Source organism: Bubalus bubalis, chromosome 4 (genome assembly GCF_019923935.1).
Source record: "Bubalus bubalis isolate 160015118507 breed Murrah chromosome 4, NDDB_SH_1, whole genome shotgun sequence".
NCBI classification, from domain to species: domain Eukaryota; kingdom Metazoa; phylum Chordata; class Mammalia; order Artiodactyla; family Bovidae; genus Bubalus; species Bubalus bubalis.
In genome coordinates, this window is record NC_059160.1 from 54,677,602 (window position 1) to 54,704,169 (window position 26,568).

General features: G+C 38.7%; 1 protein-coding gene across 10 annotated transcripts in view; it reads right to left on the minus strand.

The window, feature by feature from the left end:
* The window catches only part of MYBPC1 (myosin binding protein C1), a 101,829-nt gene that overhangs the window by 62,303 nt on the left and 12,958 nt on the right, over positions 1-26,568 (minus strand). For 4 of the 10 annotated variants that reach the window (XM_006043587.4, XM_006043588.4, XM_006043590.4 and 1 more), the window contains exons 2-12: positions 19,931-19,972; positions 17,454-17,495; positions 16,617-16,658; positions 15,801-15,842; positions 14,957-14,998; positions 6,962-7,000; positions 6,401-6,436; positions 4,579-4,689; positions 1,875-2,023; positions 1,419-1,536; positions 133-184 (exon numbers count right to left, since the gene is read on the minus strand). In XM_006043587.4, the coding sequence (XP_006043649.3) occupies positions 133-184; positions 1,419-1,536; positions 1,875-2,023; positions 4,579-4,689; positions 6,401-6,436; positions 6,962-7,000; positions 14,957-14,998; positions 15,801-15,842; positions 16,617-16,658; positions 17,454-17,495; positions 19,931-19,972 (715 nt within the window). The remainder of the gene's footprint in view (positions 1-132; positions 185-1,418; positions 1,537-1,874; positions 2,024-4,578; positions 4,690-6,400; positions 6,437-6,961; positions 7,001-14,956; positions 14,999-15,800; positions 15,843-16,616; positions 16,659-17,453; positions 17,496-19,930; positions 19,973-26,568) is intronic. The other 6 variants (XM_025283634.3, XM_025283638.3, XM_025283635.3 and 3 more) reach the window with 5 other exon arrangements.

Here is a 26,568-nt window from a genome sequence, read left to right on the forward strand (position 1 = left end):
ATATTTGGTATGTTTGACTATAGTGAAAAGACTTGATCTCATTTAAAATATAGAGTGTGGAGGAAGGGAAGATGTATTTGAAAATCCTTTCATGTTTTACAAAAGATACCTAGATCCCTCTTTTGAAGTTACCTTCTCTTGAAAGCAGATCTGATGTCAATGTTTGGAGTAGTCCCAGTAGATTCTTTGAAAGGAAAGAAGACAATAAAATAAACACCCATTAAGAACCCAGTTTTGTGTTCAGTTCCTCTCCAGGCTGTGGGGATTCTTCAGAGGGAAGGAATCAGGTGAAGGGGGTCGGGGAGGGGTGGCTCTCCTCCTGGGGGCTGAGCTGCTGAGACAGCAGAGCTTATCTTCCCTCCCGCACAGTCAGTGATGGGACTGTAGGAGTTCCCCTATCCTGTTGTCATTCCACCTGCGTGCCCAGTAGAATCGTCCAAGGAGCTTAAAAAATATCAGTGTCTTCAACTCCCTGCTGAAAATTTTGATTCACCAGATTGAGGATGGGCACCCAGAATTCAGTATTCTTAGAAAGCCCCTTAGGTGATTCTCAGATGCCTGGCCAGGTGAAGAAGCAGTTCTCAGGACCAGAGTCCCACTTAATACTGAAATCTCAACAGCAACTCAACCCATGGTCATTCAGCCTCTTGACATTTCTCAGACTAGGACTCTCACAGCCATCTGTGGTGTCTATATGGCTTTAAGAAAGAGCTAGTGTTAACGTGAATGCAAAATTCACCTTCTCATAATTTCCACCTTTTGATTCTAATCTGCCTTTCCCTCTTTCTGTGTCAGCCCTTCTGTGATTTATTACAATTAATCATAAATGCTGGACCTTCTTCACCTACACATTCAAAGTGAATGGACCATGGTTCCTGGATTCTTCATCCTCCCAGTTACCCTACTCCAGGAGGGATCCCAGTGGTGATACAGTGCCTATGACCAAAGGCATGACCCCCAAACATGGAACAAGTAACATGTTACAGAGAGCAGTAGCACTTCCTAAACCTAGATCCTATAACATTTGTAATGCTCTGGTTTTAAATTGCATCAGCTTTGTCTAAAAATACAAAGCTATGTCACACTTTTGGTTTGTTACCAAGTCAACTTTCCCTTTGTTGACTTATTGAAGTATTGCTTTTTTCCCCTAATCTACATATATACCTTTAATTTATTCTTATCAAATTCACTCTTGGCAGTACACAAAACATATAGATGAAGAATGTCCATATCTGACATTAGTCCTTATAAGAGAAAATTCTCCCTTCTACCTGGGTTTCCTGACATCCTTGTCCCAGGAAACTTTATTTTCAAAATCTCATACTAATACATGACCTTATTCTCCTCTATCCTCTCACACCCCATTAAAAAATAAATAAATAAACATCACACTTATCCAGACTAGAAGCCTCTCTTACCAAGTACTTCAAGATCGAATGAACAGCTGTCAAACTTATCCTTATAGGTGACCTCACATCTGTAGTTTCCTGCATAGTTCTCTTTGGCTTTGATGATCTGCATCTCGAATGTGTACACCTGCAATGAAATGCATCCGAACACATTTCAGTCCTACCCTGCTGGCAGAAAAAAAGACACAACATTGCAGTTATTTCCCCAAATCCACAGCATTGGCTTAAAGATGTGTCTGCATCTGGGGATTCTGGTACAATGTTCTCAATACAGGAGGGGTCAGCGCAGTGCTCTGAAGCCCCTGGGCATAGCAGGGCCACCACACTGGAGTATAAACACTGGGAATGGTAACTCCAGTGGATTTTCTGGAACTGACGTCCCTCAAAGCTGAACCTGAAATGGCCTCTGATGCACACAGAGGAATAAACCAGTCACGTCCCTGCAGCAGGAGCTCAGGGTCATACCCGGCTATGCCTTTCGAAGGTTTCCTTCAGCTGGAGGTGCTTTCCAGCTTTGCTGGCCAGGTCCATCCATTTCCCTTTGAACCATTTGACAGTGGGCTTTCTGAGAAGATCTTCGGCCTTGACTTTGGCTATAAAGGTGATATTTTCACCTAGGAAAAAAACACAGGCAATTCAGACTGTGGTTTAAAAATTGCCATTTGGGGCTTCCCAGGTGGGGCTAGTGGTAAAGAGCCTGCCTGCCAATGCAGAAGACAAAGGAGATGCAGGTTTGATCCCTGGGTCAGGAAGATCCCTGGAGGAGGGCATGGCAACCCACTCCAGTGTTCTTGTCTGGAGAATTCCATGGACAGAAGAGCTTGGTGGGCTACAGTCCATGGAGTCGCAAAGAGTCGGACACTACTTGAAGCAACTTAGCATGCACAAAAGGAGTTAGACAGGACTACTATGATGTGACTGGCACAGCTGGAATTGAACAATGGAAGGGCCCTGACTTTTTTTATGAGCACCCTAGTTTCTAGGATACTCTAACTGCTTCTGCTTTTGAGGTTTATGGAGCAGAAAAGGAACAAAGGGGAAATTAGTGGAAATAATTTTTATTTGGAATCCAAGCACATGTAATGTGTATAAAATAATCTATTCAGGCATACCTCATTTTATTGCACTTTGCTTTATTTTACTTAAAATTTATCATTTTTCTTTTTAAAGCAATTAAAGTTTGTGGCACCCCTGCATCGAGCAAGTCATTTTTCCAATAGCATTTGCTCACTTCATGTTTCTGTGTCACATTTTGGCAATATTTCAAACCTTTTCAATATTGTTATGTTTGTTATGGTGCTCTGTGATCAGTAATCTTTGATGTTAGTATTACAAAAAGATTATGACTCATGGAAGGTTCAGATAATGGCTAGCATTTTTTAGCAATAAAGCATTTTTAACGAAGGTAAGTACATTGTTTTTTTAAAACATAACACTCAGTTCAGTTCAGTCGTTCAGTTGTGTCCAACTGTTTGTGACCCCATGGACTGACTGCAGTACATCAGGTTTCCCTGTCCTTCACCAACTCCCAAAGCTTACTTAAACTCTTGTCCATTGAGTTGATGATGCCATCCAACCATGCAACCAACTGTCTATTGCATACTTAATAGACTATAGTGTAAACATAACTTTCATATGCACTGGAGAAAAAAATTTCTTAGGACTTGCTTTATAATGATATTTGCTTTATTGTGGTGGTCTAAAACCAAATCCACAATATCTCTATTAGTATGCATAAATATGAAAAAATGAAAGAAAAAATGAGAAAATACACACATACCATATATATATATATATATGGATTTTTTCCATCCTTTTTATTGAGCAAGATGATGTTAATACTGGAGTTATAAGAATATGACTAAATGAAGCTGATCTTTTTGAAGTAAAGTCTCCTATCTGTTTGTATTGACCCCTTAGACCTAAAGGACATCAAAATTCTAGCCCAGTGGCCAGTCCAGCATTTTCGTTTCTTCCAGAAACACAAGGAGAACAAGCATTTCTATTCATATACAGTGTGCTTCTATATTCCAGACTTAAAAGAAGTAATTTTAGACTGTAGTCAGCTGTGTGTTCATTTGCAAAACATTTGGTGTCAAAGACTAGTTCTGATCATAATATATTCCTTATAAAAATTCATTTAGTTAAAATTCCTGGACCCCCTGGTCACTCTCTGGCTTACTACTTTGTTTGTTTCCTTCATGGCATTTGTGATGGCTTTTGTGACGATTTGTTCGTTTAATTTCTTCTTGTTTGCTCATCCCATTAAGTCTGTAAATTCTGAATGCTCACATATTTTACTCAGTGTTTAGCACAATGTCTAAAACAGGAGGTATATAGTCAATATTTTTTAATGAATATCTCCAGAATTAAACCATCTGTCTGATCAGCTTCCTCTGAGACATTGCAACTCTTGATCTAGTTATGCTGCACACAGCATGTGTGCAGATTTATAATCATTTAATGGAATGAGGTGTGTTGTAATGACAGTAAACATCGGCTCACCAACTTTCACGGTTTCACCTTGAGGCTTCCACTTGAAGATATGCCAGGGACTATTCAGAGTACTTCATGGGTAGTATTATCTCCATTTTACAGATGAGGAAACTGATTTGAACCTACCCTGGCAAGGGTCCAGGCACTCAACACTCTGTGCTACAGATTATTGAAATGATAGCTGTCACTCAGTAGAATATCTTTCAACCATAAGAAGGAATAAAACACTGATTCATGCCACAACTTGGATAGACCTTGAAAACATTATGCTAAGTGAAAGAAACCAGACACAAAAGGTCCCATCTTATTGTGTGATTCCACTTATATTAAATATCCAGCATAGGGACATTCATAGAGACAAAGAGATTATTGGTTGCCAGGGTTAGGGGAGGGAGAAAGAGGGATAAAGCTGGACAGGATACAAGGTTTCTTTTGGGGGAGTGTGTGTACTCAGTTGTGTCCAACTCTTTGTGACCCTAAGGACTGTAAGCCCACCAGCTTCCTCTGTCCATGGAATTTTGGGGTGATGAATATATTTTGGTACTTGGTTATATAGTTGAGTGTACTAATAGCTACTGATCACTCACTTTAAAATGCTTAATTTTATGTTTTTTAAATTTCATCTTTATCTAAAAAAAAAAAAAAAGACCAGGATTTAATGCTTGGAACTCACCAACTTTCACAGTTCCGCCTTGAGGCTTTTCCACGAACAGGGTGGACAGCTGACTGTTGGCATTCTGCTTGTCCTGTTCCTCCCCAGCTGGTGATTCACCAATAGACCATTCTAATGAGCAGAAAGGAGGAAAAGGATCATTTCAGGGCCAGGTTCTTTTTAGGCAGACTTACCTGGGTTTGTTTTTCTTGTCAGCACAGAAGCTTCTCTTTGTCTAATTAGCCTGGATAAATATAACATCATTCTTTCCATCCACCTCCCCACAGCCATCAGTAGAGACTGAGCGATTCCCATTCTTAAAGGGCTATTTCTTCCAGGTGGAATCTAATTTCTAGGAATAGCAAAACTTCTCAGAAAGGTTGTTACTCTTTCCCGGCAGCCAAGTTTCCTTTGTTTCCGAATTCTGCCTATCCCCGAACTGATAAATACCCGTGGGAAGGCTATGAAAGCAGAGCCTTAGTGTTTTTCCAGGTGACAGGCTATAAAGCCTTGTCTAAACAACAGCTGAGTTGGAAAAGACTAACGGGATGGATCAGTTTGCAGGTCAAGTGGGAAAGGTCAGACTGCCAAGCCTGGCCTCATATGTCTAGACTCTTCACGGCTGTATGATTAGATAATTTCATGATGGTTGTACGATGTGGCCTTAGTTTGACAATTAAGTAACAGATCGTGACCTGCAGGCACAGGTTTCAAGAACTCTAGGATCATCCTGAAAGAGAGAGGGAAAAACTAGAAAAACAGAAAGAGAAATAATCTCTTTGAGGCTTTCCCGTGAAGACAGACAATCTGGAAATGAAGCTTATTTTGCATTTTCTATTTTGCACTCCAGGTGCTTAGGAGGTATCAATCAGCTGTCCAATGAGGAGAGCAGGAGAGAGAACTGTAGAAAGTTCTTCTGTCTCTGAGAGCTGAATGAAAGGAAATTCAGTTTCAGCCACTAATAACTGGAAAAAAAAGTGCATGGGTTGCCAACACTCAACCTGTTAATGTATCTTGAAAAGGAGGAAATGTAGATTTAGTTATTTTAGTTCCCACGTGTCAATCATGCTTAGTATTCCTATCCAGAGACCATCATTCTCACAGTGAAGTTAAGCGATGTTGTCACGCGATTGTACAATTTTTAAAAATACCCAAGTTGATGTTAAAATTTTATGTTGTGTATATTTGTAATAGTGCAGAGTGGCCATTAATATTTGAAATGTGAGGACTTGGATTTTCTATTTTGCTCATTTCTATCTCAGAAAGGGTCTGCAAAAATGCCCCACCCACAAAGAGGTCCATAGCAGAATCAGTCCGCACTCAAACACATTTGTTGGATAAATGAAAGAATAAATAACCATCCAGAATTGTGGCTACAGCAGGTTACATTTGGCAGTATTCTTTTTAAGTGTATGTAAATTTCTATAAAAATAGGAATTATTATTTAATGTCAATACATCCCAGGAATGGTGATTTTATTTTATTTATTTATTTATTTTTTCCCGGGGGTCGGAATGGTAATTTTAAAAGTCTCTTCGTCTCTATGTATTTGCCAAATGTTAAAATGATAGTGATAATGAAACAAAGGAACCTGTGGTGTATGTGGCCAGATTTCTGAATTCATGTGTGCGTGTGTGTGTGTGTGTGTGTGTGTATCATGCAAAATTAATTGTTTCTTAATGCATTAGTTTTCTAGTCAGAGGAATGTAATAAAAGATTGCTATAAAAGCTACAAACTGAATAAAACCAAGATTAGAATCAAATACAGCTTCAAGAAGTGAGGCCATTAGTGATTACTATATTAGGATGAGGTCGAGACACCTTGCTTCCGGTGTGTGCTCACCTGAATCTTTTCTTTCCAGAGCCCGACTACCCAAACCTGAAAGGAAAGTGTGATTTGGATGACACAAGGGGGAGGGGAGAAAACGGAATGGCTGGCTTTAACCTTCTCAGATCCCCCATATCCTGTCTCTTTTGATGATGGGGAGAAAAGACACTACAAGTTGGTCTGGATGGAAAACCAGTAGAGCTTCAACTTTGAAAACATCTATAAAAGGTATGTGTCCTATTTAAAAAATAAGAATAAAGTTTTACACATCCACATATCTAAAGAACAAGGGAAAAGAGTATACAGCTGGAGATGAAACACATTTTTTGCCCCTAAAATTTATATCCAGGAGTTACTATTTTTATTTATTTCACAAAGAAAGCCTCTTTTTAAAAAGTTTCTGATGTTAAAAAAAAAAACTGCCATTAAAGCCAACATTTTCCCTCTTTGGTGCTGGCAAGAAGGGGGTACCCTGTTCTGGGTTTGGTCTCATCGAGCAACTCCGTCAACCCATCACCTTTACTGTTGATCAATAATGCATTGCAAAGTGGGGAAAGGAGTTGGAATCATCCTAACCTGGAGGCAGGGCAACAGGAGGGGAGGCGTCCTCTTCATCTGAAATAAGAAAGAGGAATCAAAAGTCAAGGAGAAAAGAACTTCATCCTGAGTATCCTGAGAAAAGAGGAATCTGCAAAAGAAGAAGAGAAACTACACAAAACACTCAACAGATGAGTAAGCCTTAGAGGACTTGGCACCTGAGAGATTAAACTGTAGGCAAAAGAGAAAAATAAACAAATGTAAAAGAGTGATTTGGATAATCTCAATGAAAGTAGCTTTAAAATTGGTATTCTATGCAAACTTTTTATGTACTTGTAAATTAGAAACAAAATTAATGCAAACAATCTAACTTCGATGAAATCAACAATGGAGGTGCATTTTGAGTTCTTATTTTGTAGCGAAAGTCACTGACAGCATCACTCATATACCACTTTCATTTGAACACAGACTTAAAATCATGTATGTTTTTATATAGTTTGATAACTCAATGCCCTCAGAAAGCCTTATAATTAATTCTCCTTCTATATTTAGGAAACAAAAGTCAACAATAACTAGTATGTATCCATTTGTTATACTAAGTTCACCAGTAGTTATTTTAGGAATTTTATCTATCTTTTCCCAAGATTATATTGGTGTTGGAAAATATAATCTGAAAAATATTTAACAATTTGTAAACTATTTATGAATACTTTATATATATTTATAAGATATTGGATTGGGCAAAAAATTTGTTTTTTTCTGTAACATCTTACAGAAAAACACGAATGAATTTTTTTGCCAATCCAATATTTACCCATTTAAAAAATCCAAAATATCCCTTGTAGTATTTGTACAAAGACACTGAATATTCCCTTTTCTAAAATGTCTGAATTTCAAAGTGTCTTACATTTTAGATGGTTAAATAGGTATTTGGTGTTTATCTAAACTTCTGCTCCTTTCCTCCCAAAGCATAAAGACTAGTGTTAGTGTAAATATTAATAATCTTCGTACTTAAAATACTAGAATAATTGTGGGCTTCAAAATACGAACTTAAATGACTATATAAAATAGGGTACAGAAAACAAACGCATGAGACTGTTGATTTAAAAAGTGCTTTAAAAAGTCCTGACAAGAAGTAAAATAGCACAGGTACAACATATTAGTATATTTACAACATATATTATTTACTAGTCTGAAATTTCTTAAACTGTCAACCAAAGATGTATTTTATTACTTTTTTTAAACAAAATAACTAATGTAATGTATAGAAAACCTTAATGTCTTATCTTCAGAACCCAAAAGGTGATTCACTGGGTATTGTGGGATTGAAGATTCTTCAGAGGAAGATCTCTTTGGTCAAAGAAGCTTGGGAAACACTAGGCTAAATAAAATTTCATGTTTGTGTTTTATGGTGTTGTTTGTATGCAGTTACTGAAAGGTATCTCAGTCTTCGGTGCTCATGAGGATGGAGATCAGAAATGATACAGTATTAGCATTTCCCAAACTTAATTCATGCTTGAATCCTTTTCTCCTGGAATATCCATTTACTTTCCACAAACTCTTTGCATTTGGGGGAGTCTAGGTATTTCTGCAAGTTTGAGCAAGCTCCAGGAGTTGGTGATGGACTGGGAAGCCTGGCGTGCTACAGCCCATGGGGTCACAAAGAGTCAGACATGACTGAGCAACTGAACTGAACTGAGGTATTTCTGAGCAATTAGGGTAATTCTGCATTTCAGAAAACTTATATAATTAAAATTTTACATAACCAAAAATAAAATGCCTTGTAATATCTCTATATCATTTGCCATACATTTAACTCAGTATGTAGTATTTTATTCGTGTAACCTATTTGAAGGCCTTTATTTACTAAAATGCATAAAGAATCTTGATTTAAAATCTTGTAAAAATTCTTAAAAATGAAGTTTTAAAGTGCAACCAAATCCTAGAAAGCAGCTTCCTTTATTATATTTTAACTAGGAAATAGAACTATTTTGAGTCAAATGAACACTGCATTTTATAAGGTGTGGTTGTTGTTTACTTTGTGCACAGTGCCTGATGAACCCTAATGAACCCTTGAGTTAATTGTTTAGAATGCAAATGATTGGGAAAAGAGTACACACGTTCGTAACACTAAAATGAAAAGAGAAGCCACATTTGAAGCAAAAATTTGATGGGTGAGTAGTTTCAAAGTCCACTAAATTATAAGACTATTTGAGGAACATGCACAACCATTTTAGACTATTAAGGCACCACACAGAAAGCATCACAGCCTTTCACTGCTGTGGCCTGGATTTAACCTGTGGTCAGGAAACTGAGATCCTGCAAGCCATGTGGCACGGTCAAAATAAATAAAGCAGAACCCAAAGCTGCCGTTGTGTGACAACCTAGAGACGTAGGTTGGGGAGGGCGGTGAGAGAGAGGGCATATGGGTATGCCTTTGGCTGATTCATGTTGAAGTATGGCAGAAACCATCACAGCATTGTAAAGTAATTATCCTCCAATTAAAAATGAGGTGGAATTTTAAAATAAATAAATAAAACTAAAATGTTGACATTAAAAAAAATAATAAAGTAGTTTTGTTCCTGTCATCTTTTAGATTGGGAAATAAAATTAAGATGTTGGGATTCTGACCTGAACTCCTTAAAAAAAATTGCCTGGTTGAATTTTTTCTTATGTACCATAGAAAAACAGGTTCTACTGCTTGGAGGAAAATTGAATATCCAACTCTTTGGGGCTCTGCCTAATCCAGCATCACACATATGAAAGGTGTGGCATTATACAAAGATCATTTGCAAACAAAAAATGCAAAATATGTCATATTTTCTTATTTCTATTTAAAAGCAACTACAATGGTGATGAAAATTAAACATCTGTTTTTGGCTAAAGATATGGCCTATGTGACATCACAAACTGAAAGCAACAGAACTATCTTCCTGAGCTACATAGAAGAGAAATTTACCAAAATTGAATTTTATGTGTCTTTAAGTCATGGGAAAACAGCATTTGTAAAATCATAAAAATAATTCTTTCAACATTGAAGTTCCTAATGAAGAACACCTGGAAAATGGAGAAAGAACCCATATTACAAGCCTGGAATTTTCAGGCGGTCCATATGAAAAATCTGGAAAGTGAGAGAGAGAACCCCAGAGATGTAGAAGGTGTCCATTCCTATAATTCTTCAAGTTCTCTTGGGCATAAAATAACTCCTACCTATGTTTAACTTAAATTGCCTTTTTAAAATTAATTTTTAAAGTATACATACTTAGGACAATTGTTGAGATTTTAGAATATATACAGTTAAAATGTACTGTAAACAAACCTAAATTAAATACAGGTATAATACTTTGTTTCATACAGATGAATTTATGAATTCCTCAAGCACGATAGTCAGTGGTAGTAAATATTGGCATATGTTACCAAAATAACAACAGCAACAACAACAATCAATATGGAAGGCAATAACAAAAACAGCTAACATTAATTCATCATGTTTAGAGACATTTGATTAATTTATGGTATTTTCTGAATGAGACACATGTCTTCACACTTTGGTGCTTCTGAAATCAGGATTCACTGTACTATAAATGCATTTATTTAATGAGTTTCCCCCCAAATCTATTAAATCAATGTTTCATTTTATAATGGCTGTGTTTTAAAATGTTGAAGTATAGTCATTAACTTTTAACAAAATTCATTATAAATAAATCACATAGTTAGAATATACAGACCAAGACAATGTTATTGCAGATGTAAATGGACCTAAATGGAGAAAAAAATCATTTCATTTAAGAAATCATATCATTTAGGAGAAATTTGCTGGAACTTCTGCTGATTCACTTCCTCATCTTACAACCACATTCAAGCTAAAAGAAAGACTCTTCATCTCAAGTTACGAGACAGTAAACACACACAGGGTTCATTCGTGATGGTTTGTGGTAATGTTAATGAAAATGCCTGGGGAAAAAAAAGTTTTCATTTCTGTTGCAGCAATAACCAAGGGCATTTTTTTCTCTGGAAGAAAAATAAAGAGTGGCATTAACGACCCCAGCTGGGCTTACCAAAAAATATACTGGCTATAAAATGATAAGTCTCAAAATTTAAAAATATATATCAGAACTTAGGCATTAGGATGAGTACTGATCTGCAAGCTGATCTCTGATTCTAATGCTACTGATAGATGCGGAACCACTCATAGAACCAGACTTGAAATGCCCCACAGGGCTAATCGTTTCGGCACAGAAGAGACTCAGTCTCATTAGACTAAGTTCACACATATGATGTTGATTGATTAAAAGAAAAAAGAAAGTATGACCGCACTTGCACACCCACATTATTCTCCACCCATGGCCCTCCATCACAGTTGTCTGCTTCCAAAGCTGAAATCTACCGTCCTCTACTAATGGTATTCTCCTCTCAAGTGAAAGTGTGAGTTGCTTGGTTGTGTCTGACTCTTTGCGACCCCAGGTTGCATGGACCCCATGCAATCCCATGTAGCCCACCAAGCTCCTCTGTCCATTGAATTCTCCAGGCAAGACTACTGGAGTGGGTAGCAATTCCCTTCTCCAAGGGATCTTCTCTGCCCAGAGATCAAACCTGGGTCTCCCACATTGCAGGGCAGATTGTTTACCATCTGAGCCACCAAGGAAGCCCACTCTTCCTTCTAAAGCTCCCTAAAATTGGCTCTAAGAGAGCAAGACCCAGTTCCTAGACCTGCCCCTGGCACATGGCCAATACTCAGTGGATATTTGAGATGAATAAATGAATATTGGAATAGAAGACAGATCTCTGGCCCCACTGAGGATATAGATACTATACTTAGCTTTCCACTGATTTGTTACCTGTGATTATTTCGGAAGAATTCTAAGCCACAGCAGCATTATTTTTTCAAGGACATTATCTTCCAGTACGATCACTCTGAAAGGGATATCTAAATTCCAATGTTGCTGTTTGGTTAAACCCATTTCTTTATTGTCATCTTGATCATTTCAATTCCAAGACAGTGAGCACTATTAGGGAACAGGATACCTAGATAGGCAAGTCCAGGGGCAAACAAGCAAATATAAACAAATAATAAACCACTTCCTGAGAAATCAGCTGTTTACCAGAGACTCCGTAGATGTGAAAAGTTGGCACATCTAGTCACAAACACTACCGGTAAGATTGATATCAGAACCAAACAACATTCTGCGACTACAAAAAAACAAAAATTCAGAACATCGCCAGGTTGTCTCAGAATGATGCAGTCAATCTGGAAAAGATATTAAGATGGCTTTGCTATGGATGTTGTTCTCTTTTTTAAAATTAATTTAGATTAACATCATCAGAGAGAGCCATGATTAATGACATGCCCTCTATGACTCTGTTTCTATAAATGAAGGTCAAGTTAAGCCCAGAATGTATGTCATGTATGTGGTATAAAGGGAGATTGATGGCTATTTGTTCTCTCTTTGTCCTGATGGAACTACAATCAATCTAATGAATGTTCTTAATAGCGAGCATCTTAGAGCTATTAACTGAATATACTTCAACTAATTAGATAGTACACTAAAGTGCAAGAAATGTTCTAATCCAGATGTGACCATTTCCAGTAATGTTAAATGGGCTGATCTTATATCATCCATGTGGTCTTAGGATGAGCATACATAATACACAGCACTGGCATCCCATTCCAAACCTTACTAACTAAGAGCATGCATGGGATGGATGTTCATCCTCCTGCCCAGCAAATGGAAATAAAAATCTATCTAGATTACCATTGTCTGTACGCTCAGCAGCTAAGTCAGCATGGAAATTCAATTGATCATTCATTCTACAGGTATTTATTAGGAGATCGCCATATGCAGCTCTCTGCCAGATGCTGGAAGAAATGAGATGAGAGGTCCAAAGAGGTGTTAAGACTTGGTGCCTGACCATCACAAAGCTTACAGCCTGTTAGGAAAAGGAATGAACAATTAATACAAGATTAAGTGGAGAAAAGGGTGATTTAATGACATACACAATCAGTCCAAGAAAAATCAGGAGAAAGAAGAGGAAGTGAAAGTAAGTTAGGATGGTCATGGGAAAAAGTAGCACCTGCCTTGAATGGTTAAAAACAATTAGATGGACTGAGGGTTGGGGGAGGGTGAAGGACAGGGATTCTAGTGTAAACTGGAAGGCAGGTCTGTTGCACTTGTCAGTCTTGCTCATGTTCATGCAAGAATTCTTTCTCAGCCAGGGCTATATATGTAGCAATGATTATTGTGTCTACTTTTCACCTTTTCACTTGAGTATTGTCTTTGAAATTTACCTGTCCTTGATGAAAGTAAGTAATAGTTGAAGGGGATTGGATATTTAGAAATAACTTCCACCACCTACCTTCTTTATTTAGGGATGTCACTTTCTATCCTAAATCGATTTGCTTTCTAGGCATGTAGAGCAAACACATACATGGCAGTTTATGTTCCTGAGCATGTGACTGCATGTGGCCATGACCTTGTTTAACTTCTGCAAATGTCAGAAAAAAAATGTTACTAATTTCAAAATGCCCTTTTTGGTCATAATGACCTTGCTCTTTCATCATATTATGTTCTGCATAAAGAGCTTTTTGGATTGGTAGACTGTTGGTTGGTTGATTTTAACTTAAAGGTAGGCATTTTCTCATTTAAACATACAAATATAATATGGATTTTCAGATTAAGGGTCAGGCACAGGCTTTGTTAAAACTTTGACAGTTTGCCTTCTGGGATTACATCATCTGCTCTGTTGGTTAAGCCTTATAGCCTGGTCCAAGCACCTTTCCAAATCTGGAAACAGAGGTGTACACCATCAGCCTTGTAAAGAATAATGTTACAGCCAGGATGTCCAAACCTCCTTGAACCCATCTCATGGAAGGTGTTCTAGGAGTTTGCACTCTCTGCATTCCATAAGCAAATAACCTTCAGACTGGTCCATGTGGCCGGGATTAGCATTCATGTTACTATCCATGGAAGCCACTGAAGGTCAAGGACAAAGTGAGTGTACTAACATTAGGTATTCATTTATGAGAGCTGTAAATTCAAGTTAGCTGAAAAAAAGTGGTCCAAGTACTGAAAGAAAGAAAAAAAAGTATTTTACTAATGTATAGAAGATAAAAATACCATAGGAATTCGTTAATGAAATTTAAGATAGTAAGAACAAACAAAAGGGGTTTCCAGAAAAAAAAGAGAAATAATGGATTATTCCAGAATTTAAAATATGTTTTTCACTGCACAAATATCAAATAAAATTTTTAAGTGGTGATACAGATGTACAAAGCAAAATTGTCATCTACCTCAGTGGAAACTTTCTTCTATAGGAGACTAATGCCCCTTGACTTGAGACAAATGGTCAGGAATGACAATGACTTCCTCCATGGGGAAACAAAGGAATTAGTATTTCATGGATCCATGAAAAAGTATGTGATAAACATTATTCATTTTCTAAAACTAGACTATCCCCATATAAAGTGAGACTAGAATAATAGTACAGAAATGAATGCTTCCAATTCAAAAAGGAGTAACGTTATGTTCGCTTAAACTTGTATTATCCCTCTATATAACTCATTCTATAAATCTACATGAATGCAAAGTGTTACAAAACGGGATTCTAGTTTTCAAAATTACTAGTGAAACCTGGAACAGTTTACACACTAACATGAAAACATTCAATTAAAAAAAATCTGGGTAATCAAGAAAGCTTTCCAAATAGGTGTAATCCCAAGAAGACCAGACATCTCTTTTCCTTCACATGCACATGGGAACTTGGAAACTACTAATAAATTTGCGGGCATCCCAGCAAGTTCTTGTGATAGTATCATTGCTGCTTTTCTTCTGAAAATGTGATGAAAACTGATCAAAGCACCATTTGTTGTTAATGTTGATTAGGTTGTGCAGGTAAAATGCCAAGGAAGAACTCTAAGCCACACTGATGAAACACACTGCAGAGAAATTCTTTGGGGCCTCCATGGTAATCATTGCTGAGCTCTTTCTGCTTCTAGCTTTGTTGAATTCAGCATCACTCTCCCTCCCTCTGACTCACCTTTTCCTGGTGAAGTTCCGGCCTCCTTTTCTTTATTTGGTTCTGTGTGGAAAGTACAAGCACACTTTAAAAAATACGTTAAAGAGAGTATTTTATTGTGTGATAAGCAATGGGGTGGAGGTGGGGAGAGAAGAATTAAGGACAACAGAATAGAGCATAAATGATGCTATGTACTCCTTTAATATGCTATACATGAATTGAAAATTGGGGAATTATAGAATCACATATAAACTTAATTAAAGCAGCTAATAAACCTGATCATCTTGGGGAAAAAGTGTTCACAAAATCATGCAAAACAGATTTTGCTAAAATAGCTTAGCTATGCTGGGGCCATATTATAACATACCGGTTTGATAATAGTATAAAGTTTGATCACTTCATTTTGACTTCAACAAGAGACAGACTTTTTAATAAAGTTTGAAGTCCAATAGTTTGGACCTCAGATAATATTAAAAAGTCAGGGATAAAATCTGCAATTGTACAGTGGTTTCAAAGAAAATATTTGGGTGCCTGTATTAATCTTCCTGGTTGAGTTGAGTGGCAATAAATACAATGCAAGAGCAAGAACATCAAATTGTATCAGTTGAGACCCTCTGGTTTGTATCTCTCCATTTAGAATGATATGAGTCTAGAATCCTGCAGTGTCTGACTTGTGGTGTGTGTAAGAAAATAATTATTTCAAACATGAATTCTCTCTCTCTCTCTTTAAAAATTGATGAATAGACATCTGAATCATAGCTAACTAATAAGGACACATTCTATGGGCCCCCCTGGTAATCATGACCAAGCTCTTTCTGCTTCTAACTTTGTTGAATTCAGCCTCACTCTCCCTCCTCCAACTCACCTTTTGCTGGTGCAGTTCCAGCCTCCTTCTCTTTAGTTGGTTCTGTGTGGAAAGTACAAGCGCATTTTTAAAAGTATCTTAAAGAAAGCATTTCATTTCATGAGGTGGAGGTGGGGAGAGAAGAATTAATGATGACAGAATGGAGCATGAATGATGCTATGCACTCCTTTAATATGCTATAAATGAATTGCAAATTGGGAAATTATAGAATCACATAAAAACTTAATTAAAGCAGCTAATAAATCTGATCATCTTGGGGAAAAAGTATACATAGAATCATGCAAAACAGATTTTGCTAAAATAGCTGAACTATGCTGGGATCATATTATAACATACTGGCTTGGAAGTAGTATAAAGTTTGATCACTTCATTTTAGACTTTTAAAGAAAGCTTGAAGTCCAATAGTTTGGATTTCCAGATAATATTAAAAAGTCAGGGATAAAATCTGCAATTGTACAGTGGTTTCAAAGAGAATATTTGGGTGCCCATATTAATCTTCTCGGTTGAGCTGAGTGGCAATAAGTACAATGCAAGAGCAAGAACATCAGTTTGTATCAGTTGAGACCCTCTAGTTTGTATCTCTCCATTTAGAATCATATGAGTCTAGAATCCTGCAGTGTCTGACTTGTGGTATATGTAAGAAAGGAATTGTTTCAACCATGAATTCTCTCTCTCTCTTTAAAAATTGATGAATAGACATCTGAATCATAGCTAACTAATAAGGACATGTTCTATGGGGCCCCCTGGTAATCATGACCAAACTCTTTCTGCTTCTAACTTTGTTGAATTCAGTCTTACTCTCCTCCCCCAGCTCACCTTTTACTGGTGCAGTTCCAGCCTCCTTCTCTTTAGTTGGTTCTGTGTGGAAAGTACAAGCACATTTTATAAAGTATCTTAAAGAAAACATTTCATTTCAACAAAGTGGAGGTGGGGAGAGAAGAATTAATGATAACAGAATGGAGCATAAATGATGCTATGTACTCCTTTATTATTCTATACATGAATTACAAATTGGTAAATTATAATAGAGAGTCACATTAAACATAATTAAAGCAGCTAATAAATCTGATCACCTTGGGGGGAAAGTGTACATAAAATCACGCAAAATAGATTTTGCTAAAATAGCTTAGCTATGCCGAGACCATATTACAACATACTGGTGTGGAAATAGCATAATGTATGGATCACCTCATTTTAGACTCCAACAATAGACAGACATTTTAAGAAAGTTTGAAGTCCAATAGTTCAGACCTCTAGATAATATTAAAAAGTTGAGGATAAAATCTGCAACTGTACAGTGGTTTCAAAGAAAATATTTGGGTGCCCATATTAATCTTCTAGGTTGAGTTGAGTGGCAATAAATACAAGAGCAAAAAATAAAATTGTATCAGTTGAGACCCTCTGGTTTGTATCTCTCCATTTAGAATCATGTGAGTTTAGAATTCTGCAGACAGTGGTTGACTTATGGTATATGTAAGAAAAGAACTGTTTCAACTATAAATTCTCTGTCTTTAAAAATTGATGAATGGACATCTGGAATCATAGTTAACTAATAAGGACACATTCTATGGGGCCTCCTTGGCAATCATGACCAAGCTCTTTCTGCTTCTAACTTTGTTGAATTCATCCTCACTCTTCCTCTCTTCAACTCACCTTTTACTGGTGCAGTTCCAGCTGCCTTCTCTTTGTTTGGTTCTGTGTGGAAAGTACAAGCACATTTTATAAAGTATCTTAAATAAAGCATTTAATTGTGTGATGAGCAATGAGGTGAGGTGGGAATCAAGAAATTAATGACAACAGAACAGAGCAGAAATGATACTGCATACTCCTTTATTATACTATATGTGAATTATTATGAATTGAAGAATGATAATGTAGTCACATTAAACTTTTAATAAAAACAGCTAATAAATCTGATCATGTTAAAAAAAAGTACACATAGAAACATGCAATACAGATTTCTTTAAAATAGCTTAGCTATGCTGAGACCATGTTATAACATGCTGGTATGGAATGAGTATAAAATGTTGAGCACTTCATTTTAGACCCCAAAAAGGGATAGACTTTTTGAAGAACCTTCTTCAGACCTTCTTGGTTAATTTGTGTGGCAAAAAAAAAGCAACACAAGAGCTGAAACGTCAGATTTTATCTGTTGAGACCCTCTGGCTTGCATCTCTAATTAAAATTGCATTATCAATAGTTTAGATACCTACAAATGGTGTCTGACTTATGGTTTATGCAAGAAAAGAATTGTTTCAACCTTGAATTCTCTCTCCCTCTCTTTTTTTTTTTTGATTGATGACTAGACATCTGAATCTGAATGAACTAATACGAATAATTTTAGCAGAGTTTGGGATAAGACTTGTTTTAGGAACAGGGGATCAGTATTGCATAATAAATATGAAACACGGCATAACTAGGGCAACTTTGCAGTGGTCCAGTGAGAGCTGCTGATCTGGAGAAGAGAAAGGAAAGGTTATATATGTATTGGCCTGCAGGTTCTCAGCGTCCTCAGTGCTGGCAAAATAAATAAAACATAAATCTGTGTGTGCAAAAAGAAAACATACCAAAGAAGTTCCTAAGAAGACTGTCACACGTAGGTTCGAAAGAAAACTAAACTTGAGCTTGCCCCCGTTTGAACTAAATGGCACTGAGGCTGTTTCATTTATTTGTCATGAATGCTAAGACACTTCAGTCGTGTCCAGCTGTTTATGACCCCATGGATTGCAGCCTGCCAGGCTTCTCTTTCCATGGGATTCTCCAGGCAAGAATACTGGAGTGGGTTGCCAATTCCTCCTCCAGGGGATCTTTCTGACCCAGGGATTGAACCTGCGTCTCCTGCATTGGCAGGCGAATTCTCTACCACTGAGCCACTACTGTATCTTACTTAATTGTTCTCTGGGCCGTATTTTATTATCTAATTGACTGTAAGCAAACTGAATACAGGGAAATGTTTCCTACTAAGAGTTCTTCCACTCTAAATACAGTACATTTGCACACAGCTATCAGTAAGCTCTGTATCTTTCTAAAGGGTTAGGGCACATGGAAAATATCCTGTGAATAACTATTTACTGGATTCCAGTTTCTCATCTTGTGAGAGAGGGCACTTTGGTGCCTTGATGGGTAAAGAAAAGTGAAAGTGTTGTTGCTCAATCATGTCCGACTCTTTGCTAAGAGTCCTTCCGTGGAAGACCAATCACGCTGGTGGGATGGATGGTCTGTGATTGCAACCCTGTGGACTATAACCCGCCAGGCTTCTCTGTCCATGGGACTTCCCAGGCAAGAATACTGGAGTGGGTAGCCACTCCAGTGGATCTTCTCGACCCAGAGGATCTTCCCAAGCCAGGGACTGAACCCAGGTCTCCCCTATTGTAGGCAGATTCTTTACCGTCTGAGCCACCAGGGAGGCCCATCTTCTTAGAAAAATGCATGTAATTCTGGTTGCCTCCACCGTGGGGGCCATTTCAGTGGGCAGACAAATGGTCCTGGAGTTTCCTTTTGAGCTTGCCATTCTTCCAATCTCCTTCTCTTCCTTGCGTGTTGGATTAAAAAAAAGCAGGCTTCACTTGTGTTGCTAGACACTCCCTCTACCTGCCAAATTCACTGGAACTCTTTACTGCTTGTTTTCTGTTGCCACCTGCTGGACAACAGAGTACCAGGGACTGGAGCAGTTTTTGCGGTTGAGCCTTCGAGGCCACCAAACCTTCCTGGAAACTCCCCTGGGAGTTTCTGGAGGTTCTTGATGGTGACGCAGTTCAAGTAAGGAGATGGCTGCTCATCTTCCAGTACTAAGGAAGAAATATATGTTTACCTTTAGCTCTGTTTACCTTTAGCTATGTGTGAAAAAGCACTGTCAATCCTTCAGCCCCTTGGAGACTCAACCTCCACAAGGAGAAAGCATGAGCATAAGAACTTTGGCCTAACTTCATAGGTTTTATAAGTGTATGATGTGCCATCCAAAGCAGATTAACATAAGAAAGTTATATAAATACAAGGTACAGTTATGATTACAAACCCGTGACAGCCAGGAGTTAGCTTAATACTCACAGCTTCCGTGGAGGACAAATCACGCTGGGATGGATGGTCTGTGTTTGCAGACTAAACATGTAAGACTGTAATTTTTTACTCACCTTCTGGGGGTGGAGCTGGAGCTGGGGCCAGCACTTCATTTTCTAGAAATGAAAAGAGTAATAGAAGTGTCAGTCTCTCCTATCCTGAGAAAAGTTACTTTGCACAGCTCCAGTCTCTGCTCAACTCCATCTTCCAGAGAGGAAATGCATCAGCCCAAGGCACACTGTCTTTTGATGTATGGCATGAGGTGAGGATCTAAATGTGGTTTGAAGATATATAGACTTCCAGGAGAGGCAGAGTGTAGTAATGGACAGAGATTGGGTGAAATGGGCATCCAGAAGTCCTTCTACTTAGTTATATTCTTGGGCAGCAGGCAGAGCATTTAAAGGCACTGAGCCTGTTTCCCTTCCCTGGAAAAATGGACACAACACCTATCTCATACGTTTAGGGTTGCTGTGAGGCTGAAATGAGACACAGTGAGTACCAAGCATGTCCCTTAGAACCTCAGGTGCTCAGAAAATGAGACCCCAGATTCCTCAGAGAGCAAGAGCACTACCGCATCACCAACAGCAGCATCTCTTTCTGAATGATGACGAGAACAAAGTCCTCTGGCTTTGCAGCACTTCCTCTTATCATAAAGTAAACCATTGTTCACTGGGAAAGAGAACCAGCCCCCCTCATAGTCACAGTCATTCTTGGAAGTTTGTATGCCTGGAGATATTTTGCCTACACTTATCCAAAGTTCTCTAGGCTCTGGTTTTGAGTTTTTATACTTGGCTTTGGGTACCCAGGATTATAGCAATCTGGCAGTCAAGTCTGTTAAAGAAACTTATACTGAAGAATATATGTACAGGGTGGTGGGAAGGAGATCCAAGAGGGAGAGGGTATATGCATACATATAGCTGATTCTCTTCATTGTACAGCAGAAACTAACACAACAACATTGTAAAGCAATTATATTCCAGTAAAATAAAAGAATGTATATCCAAGTAGCTAAAGGCATATCTTATGAACAATGTGCATAGAATTTCCCCTGCTGAATCCCCATGGATGCCCAGAACAGGGAATTAGTGATGAGTATCTGAATCAGCTGCTCCTACTTTAGGGCAGGAAGAGAGAGTTAAAGGTGATCTTTTTAAAAAAATAAACAAACAAACAAACTTTTTGTTTGATAAACATCAAAGAAAACTTTTTGTAGTAGAAGCATATTGTGGGATCCCAGGAGTTTTAGCTTTGTCCAGATCTATGATTTTCCATATTTTTTTCCACAAGTGGCTCTTGCCAAGCAAAGAGGACAGTACCTCACAACAAGCAGTTTGGTCTGAGAATCATCACCGTGCAGGTCAGGTGCCCTGTTTTAGTCTAGGCAGGCTGGGAGGAGACAGAAGAAGGAGCCTGCATTGCAAGAGTAGCAAATGAAGAGAGGAGGAATGCAGGGCTGCCAGGAGACAGCAATGTCTTTTTTCATCACTAATGTTTTGTGCTGGGTATAAATTCCACAATTAAATGCATTTTAATTAAGTTAAATTAAATGCATTAAATTAAATTAAATTCCAGAATTACTTCATTTTCATCCAAATGACCATAAACAAGTATATTACAATTTACTATTGGGGAAATATAAGCGAAGGAGAAAAGACATATCACCGTACAGACAGGCAGAAGATAACGTGGCAGGATGTGATATGGTTTGGCGATATGGTGAAAGCAAAGCGTCCCATAGATGGCACACCAGAAACGCTTTCGTTTCTTTGCCACGTCATGGAAAGGATCTTTCCTGCCAGTGTCAGCCCGGAGATGAAACCCTCCGTCAAAGGATTTTATTTTCAGAGCTCTGACTGTGGCAATGGAAATCTAATATTGACCTCTCAGCTTTGGGTGAGCTGAGGCTGCACATGGATATCGGAATACCGAGAGTGAGGAGCCAATGTCTTTGACACTCTATCTTTTGGACGGGGCCATTGTCATCCAATGCCCGTGGACCTCTTCCTGGCTCCCTTTAAGACAAGTTTCTCCGAGAGGGAGGGGATATGTGTATTACTATGGCTGATTCACGTATGGCAGAAACTAACACAACATTGTAAAGCAATTATACTCTGATTGAAAAATACATGAAGAGATAAAAACACGTTTCCCTGCCTTCTAGTCTTTTTTCCCCACGGCGGCAGGTTTACGTATGCTCTCACTCACTTTCAGCCTGTTACTCTACTCATGAAGGCTCCTGTTACCTACTAGGTTGGTCTACACTCCTCAGGATAAAGGTCAAAGCCATGGCTGGCAGGCACCTCCTACCACTGGTGGCCCCTCTATTCTAGAGTGGTTTCTTTTTTCACCTTCTGACCTTTCTGCCACTGAAAAGAGTGATGATCTTCACCCCAACTGACCTTTTGTTTTCTTCTCTACATGTGACTGTGTCAGACAGACCTAGGTTCGAGCCCTGACTCCACATCTTAGGAGCTGTATAATCAAGGACAATTCCTTAATCTCTGTCAGTCTTGGCATGCTCATCTGTGAAATAGGGATAATAAGATAAATGAGCTCTTAGGGTGCTAATCCTATGTAAAATGCACAGCACAGTTCCTGGCGTGTAGAGAGAGCCCTACAGTTTGCAGCAGTAACTATTACCATTATTATTCTTTGGCAATCTTGGTCTGGTTTTTTTTTGACATTTCTCTTAAAGACTCTCAGAGCTGGTTATACCATTCTGTTCCCCTTCTTTATTCTGGAGGCATTCTGGACCACCTCATAATACACTCTTTTTTCCTTAATTATTTAACGGTTTCTAAATCATGCAATAAGATATGAAAAAAAATGTGGAAGGATTACAATGGAGGAAAATTATTTTATTATTTCTCAGATGGAATTATTACACACAAAAAAAAATTCAACTGAATCTATAAACAAATATTTTAAAATAATGTTACCTTAATAAGGTTGCTAGGCTGGAGGTAGTTAGAAAATAATGTGGTAAAAAAAAATACCATTATTTTACTATAGAATAAAGTCCACAAAGTAAAGTATCTATGAATAAACCTAATTAAAAATGTGTAAAATTATTATGCAGAACTTTATAAAACACTATTGAGAGAAATTAAGGGAAATCTAAATAAATATTTATGAATTGGAAAAAAATAATTTTCCAGCTGCCTCCATATATTTGTCTTTCTTTTTTGTTTTGGGGGGTGTTTTTAGCCTCACCTCACAACATGCAGGATTTTAGCTCCCCAACCACTGATTGAACCTGCACTTGTGGCATTGGAAGTGCAGTATTTTAATCACTAGATCACCAGGGAAGTCCCATGTATTTATGTTTCCTGTCCCTCTCAACTAAACAAAAACAGGCATCTTTGATTCCTTTCCTATCTCCCTAGTACCTCTTCTTATTGCTAAAACCACTTTAAATGAATTGATTAAAAAAATTAACAAGGGATTCTTCAGTCACTGTGTGAACTATCAAATTGGCCATGCTTCCTCAACATCTTTGTAAACAAAGGCCCATTTTGTAAGGAAAGCTGTGGTTGCTTAAAATCTTATTTTGGAAATAAAGGCCAAGGGTGAATTCTAATTAAATAAACAAAAGAGGATGTTTTTGGACACTGAAACTGTAAAAATGCCCTGACTCTGTATTCTTCATTTTTGTGATATTTCCATTTTGTGATGTTCTGTAGCCCCAGGGTTCTATGTAACAGCCCCCAAAACAAACCAAATTGACAATTTAAAGGGCTTAGTTCAACTTCCAACAAATCCACATTTCATCTATCACTAACAGTCAACTATGTCAGATACTCAGAACTACAGAAACATTATAGGGTATTACTGCTGGTGCATTTTAGGGTAGATGTGGCAAACAGAAGTAGGAAAACGCATCCTGCCTGGTGAGTAGGCAGAGCCAGAGTGTTTCCTTCTTAAAATCATAGAAACCCCATTATTTTATAGCCAGTGAAGGAATAAATAAATAACAACCATGTATCGGCCACTCACTGCATGCAGGACCTAGTGTATATTACTTTCTACCATCCTTATAACACTCTGAGTCAGTATTATCATTATCCTCATTTTACAGATGGGGACTGAGGCCCTGTGGGGTCCCACAGCCCCTGAAGGGTGGAACCAGCCTCTGACCCAGGTCTGCTTGAGGCGGTACCTGGCCTCTTCAGGATGGAAGTGAACTTCCCTTCTCAGCTGGTCACTCTTGTGGAGGCAAAAACGGGCTGATGGACTTTGCAGAGATTTCACTGTGTTTTCCCCAGCTGAACTGATTGGTCTGATGGTCAAGGCCACATCGCCTCATTTAGATGTTGCCTCAGGGAGTGGAATATGCCTCAGTTTCCTCATCTGAGTAATGGCAATAACAACAGAACTCATCTCAAGGGTTGCTGGCAGAAATGAAGGGGTTCCTGCAGGGACAGGGAATGCAATAAACATCATAGATACTTTCTCTCTCTTTTCATAGTTCTCACATTATGATCATGATTTCATCATGACACACCTGGGAGAATGACACTCCTGTCTTTCCTCACATGCTACCTCCTGAGATTTGCCTTATTTCATGGGCTACATCACGTTAGACCATGTTTGGGATTGGAGTAGCATCTGAGGAAGCATCTGAGAATTAAATGAGGGAGGGAGGCCCCTCACTCTTCTACTGTAAAATGGTAATAATTAATATTTTGATGAGTTCTACAAGTGGCACAAGAGGTAAAGAACCTTCCTGCCAATGCAGGAGATGTAAGAGATTCAAGTTCGATCCCTGGGTCAGGAAGATCCCCTGGAAAAGGAAATGGCAACCCACTCCAGTATTCTTTCCTGGAGAATCCCATGGATAGAGGAGCCTGGAGGACTGTAGTCCATGGGGTCGCAAAGAGTCAGACATGACTGAAGCGACTTAACAAACAACACACACACACATATGCATTACAGAGTTTGCACAATTAAGTAAATTGATCAATTAAATCAATCCTGATGGAACAAGAAGCATAAGAAGATGAACTCTCAATAGATTTCAAGACATTTAAAACAAAGAATTCCAGCTATTCTAAACCTGAAGGGATGAGGAACCAGGAATGATGAGAGCCAAGTAGCACATGACTTAGTCTGAAAAGAAGCCACTATGGGTATATTTTGGGGCCTTGAGACATCCCCGCTTTTGCCTTAAAAAAAAAAAAAACTCTTCATGTATTTCTCTTACTCATATGTTTGTCTCTGACAGGCTTTGTCATGCCCTGCTTTGCCCACACCTCCAGAAATCATTTGCACATTCCCCAAATCCGTTAGCTGCCTCTATAACAATAATTCATTCACAACGATTTCCACTGTACTCCCACTGACTAGGGACTGTAGAAAGAAGCTCCCACACAACTGGAATTTATTGAGCCTCATTATGAATTTAACAAGGATGGGGTTTATAAAGGTGGCTAAGATGAGATGCCCGTGTTTAAGAATCTCAGAGGCAAATTAAGTAGCTTTTCTACGGGTTTAATCACCAAGCCAGAAGGCTTTCCTCTCTCAAAATATTTGAGACTCAGCACTTCCACAGTCCTTCTGGTGCTTCTGACACTGCTATGAGCACACGAATCATCTTGGGGTTTGGTTAAGTGCAGGTTCTGACTCTGGGGATCTGCTGGCGGGGGGGTGGTCCAGATTCTGCATGTCTAACTGGCTCCCCACCGATGCGAGTGCTGCTGGTCATGACACACACTTTGAATAAGGAGGCTCAGGCTGTGCCGTAAGTATCGCTGAATCCTCTCCCATTCCAAACACGACTGTGAGTGGCAGTGGGTTCACAGTGCATGCACTTCTTTGATCACAAGCTTCTTGAGGACAAGGCCTGTCTCCTCCTCCTTTTAAATTCTGCACAGCAGGTGCTCTATAAATATAGTTGACTGGCAGGCTGTTTCTACCCACACAAAAGCCCCTTCTGCTCACTGCCAAGAAATCAAGAACCATCCCCTGGCACTCCAAGGGCAGCTTTCTTCGTCTGCCTTACCCGCAGGGTACACTGTGTCTCCCGCTGGTGACCCTTTCGCTGGCTGACTTCTCCCAGGCACACACCCAACTTCATCATTTAGATTCTTCTTATTGTCAACATACCTTCCATCTTGAAAGAGCAATTAGGACCAGAGTTTTGACCTCCAAAACACGCTTTGGGGACTTCCCTGATGGTTCAGTGGCTAAGACTCTGACCTCCTAATGCAAGGGGCCCAGGTTCAATCCCTGGTCAGAAAGCTTGATCCCATGTGACACAACTAAGACCCAGCGAAGTCAAATAAATGAATAAATAAAAGCACCACCTCTTGCCTTTCCGAAGATTTCCCTTTTCAAAATCTAGGCTAGTTTTCTCAGCAAATAACCCTCAACCAACTATGCCAATCCCATTATCACCCAGCTTTACCATGTTGCAACAGTCAGGAAATACAAGACCTGGGAAGCTCCCTAATTTCTGAAATTTGAGCAAATAGGCATCTATTGAGGTTGTTGTTTGTTGTTTATTCAGTTATGTCTGACTCTTTGTGACTGTAAAGAGGAGCCCACCAGGCGCCTCTGTCCGTGGAATTCTTCAGGCAAGAATACTGGAGTGGGCTGCCATTTCCTCCTCCAATGGCTGCTATATTTCTGCTTATTCAGAAACCAAAGGGCAGGGACTCCCCTGGCTGCCCAGTGGTTAAGACTTCACCTTCCAATGCAGGGGGTGTGGGTT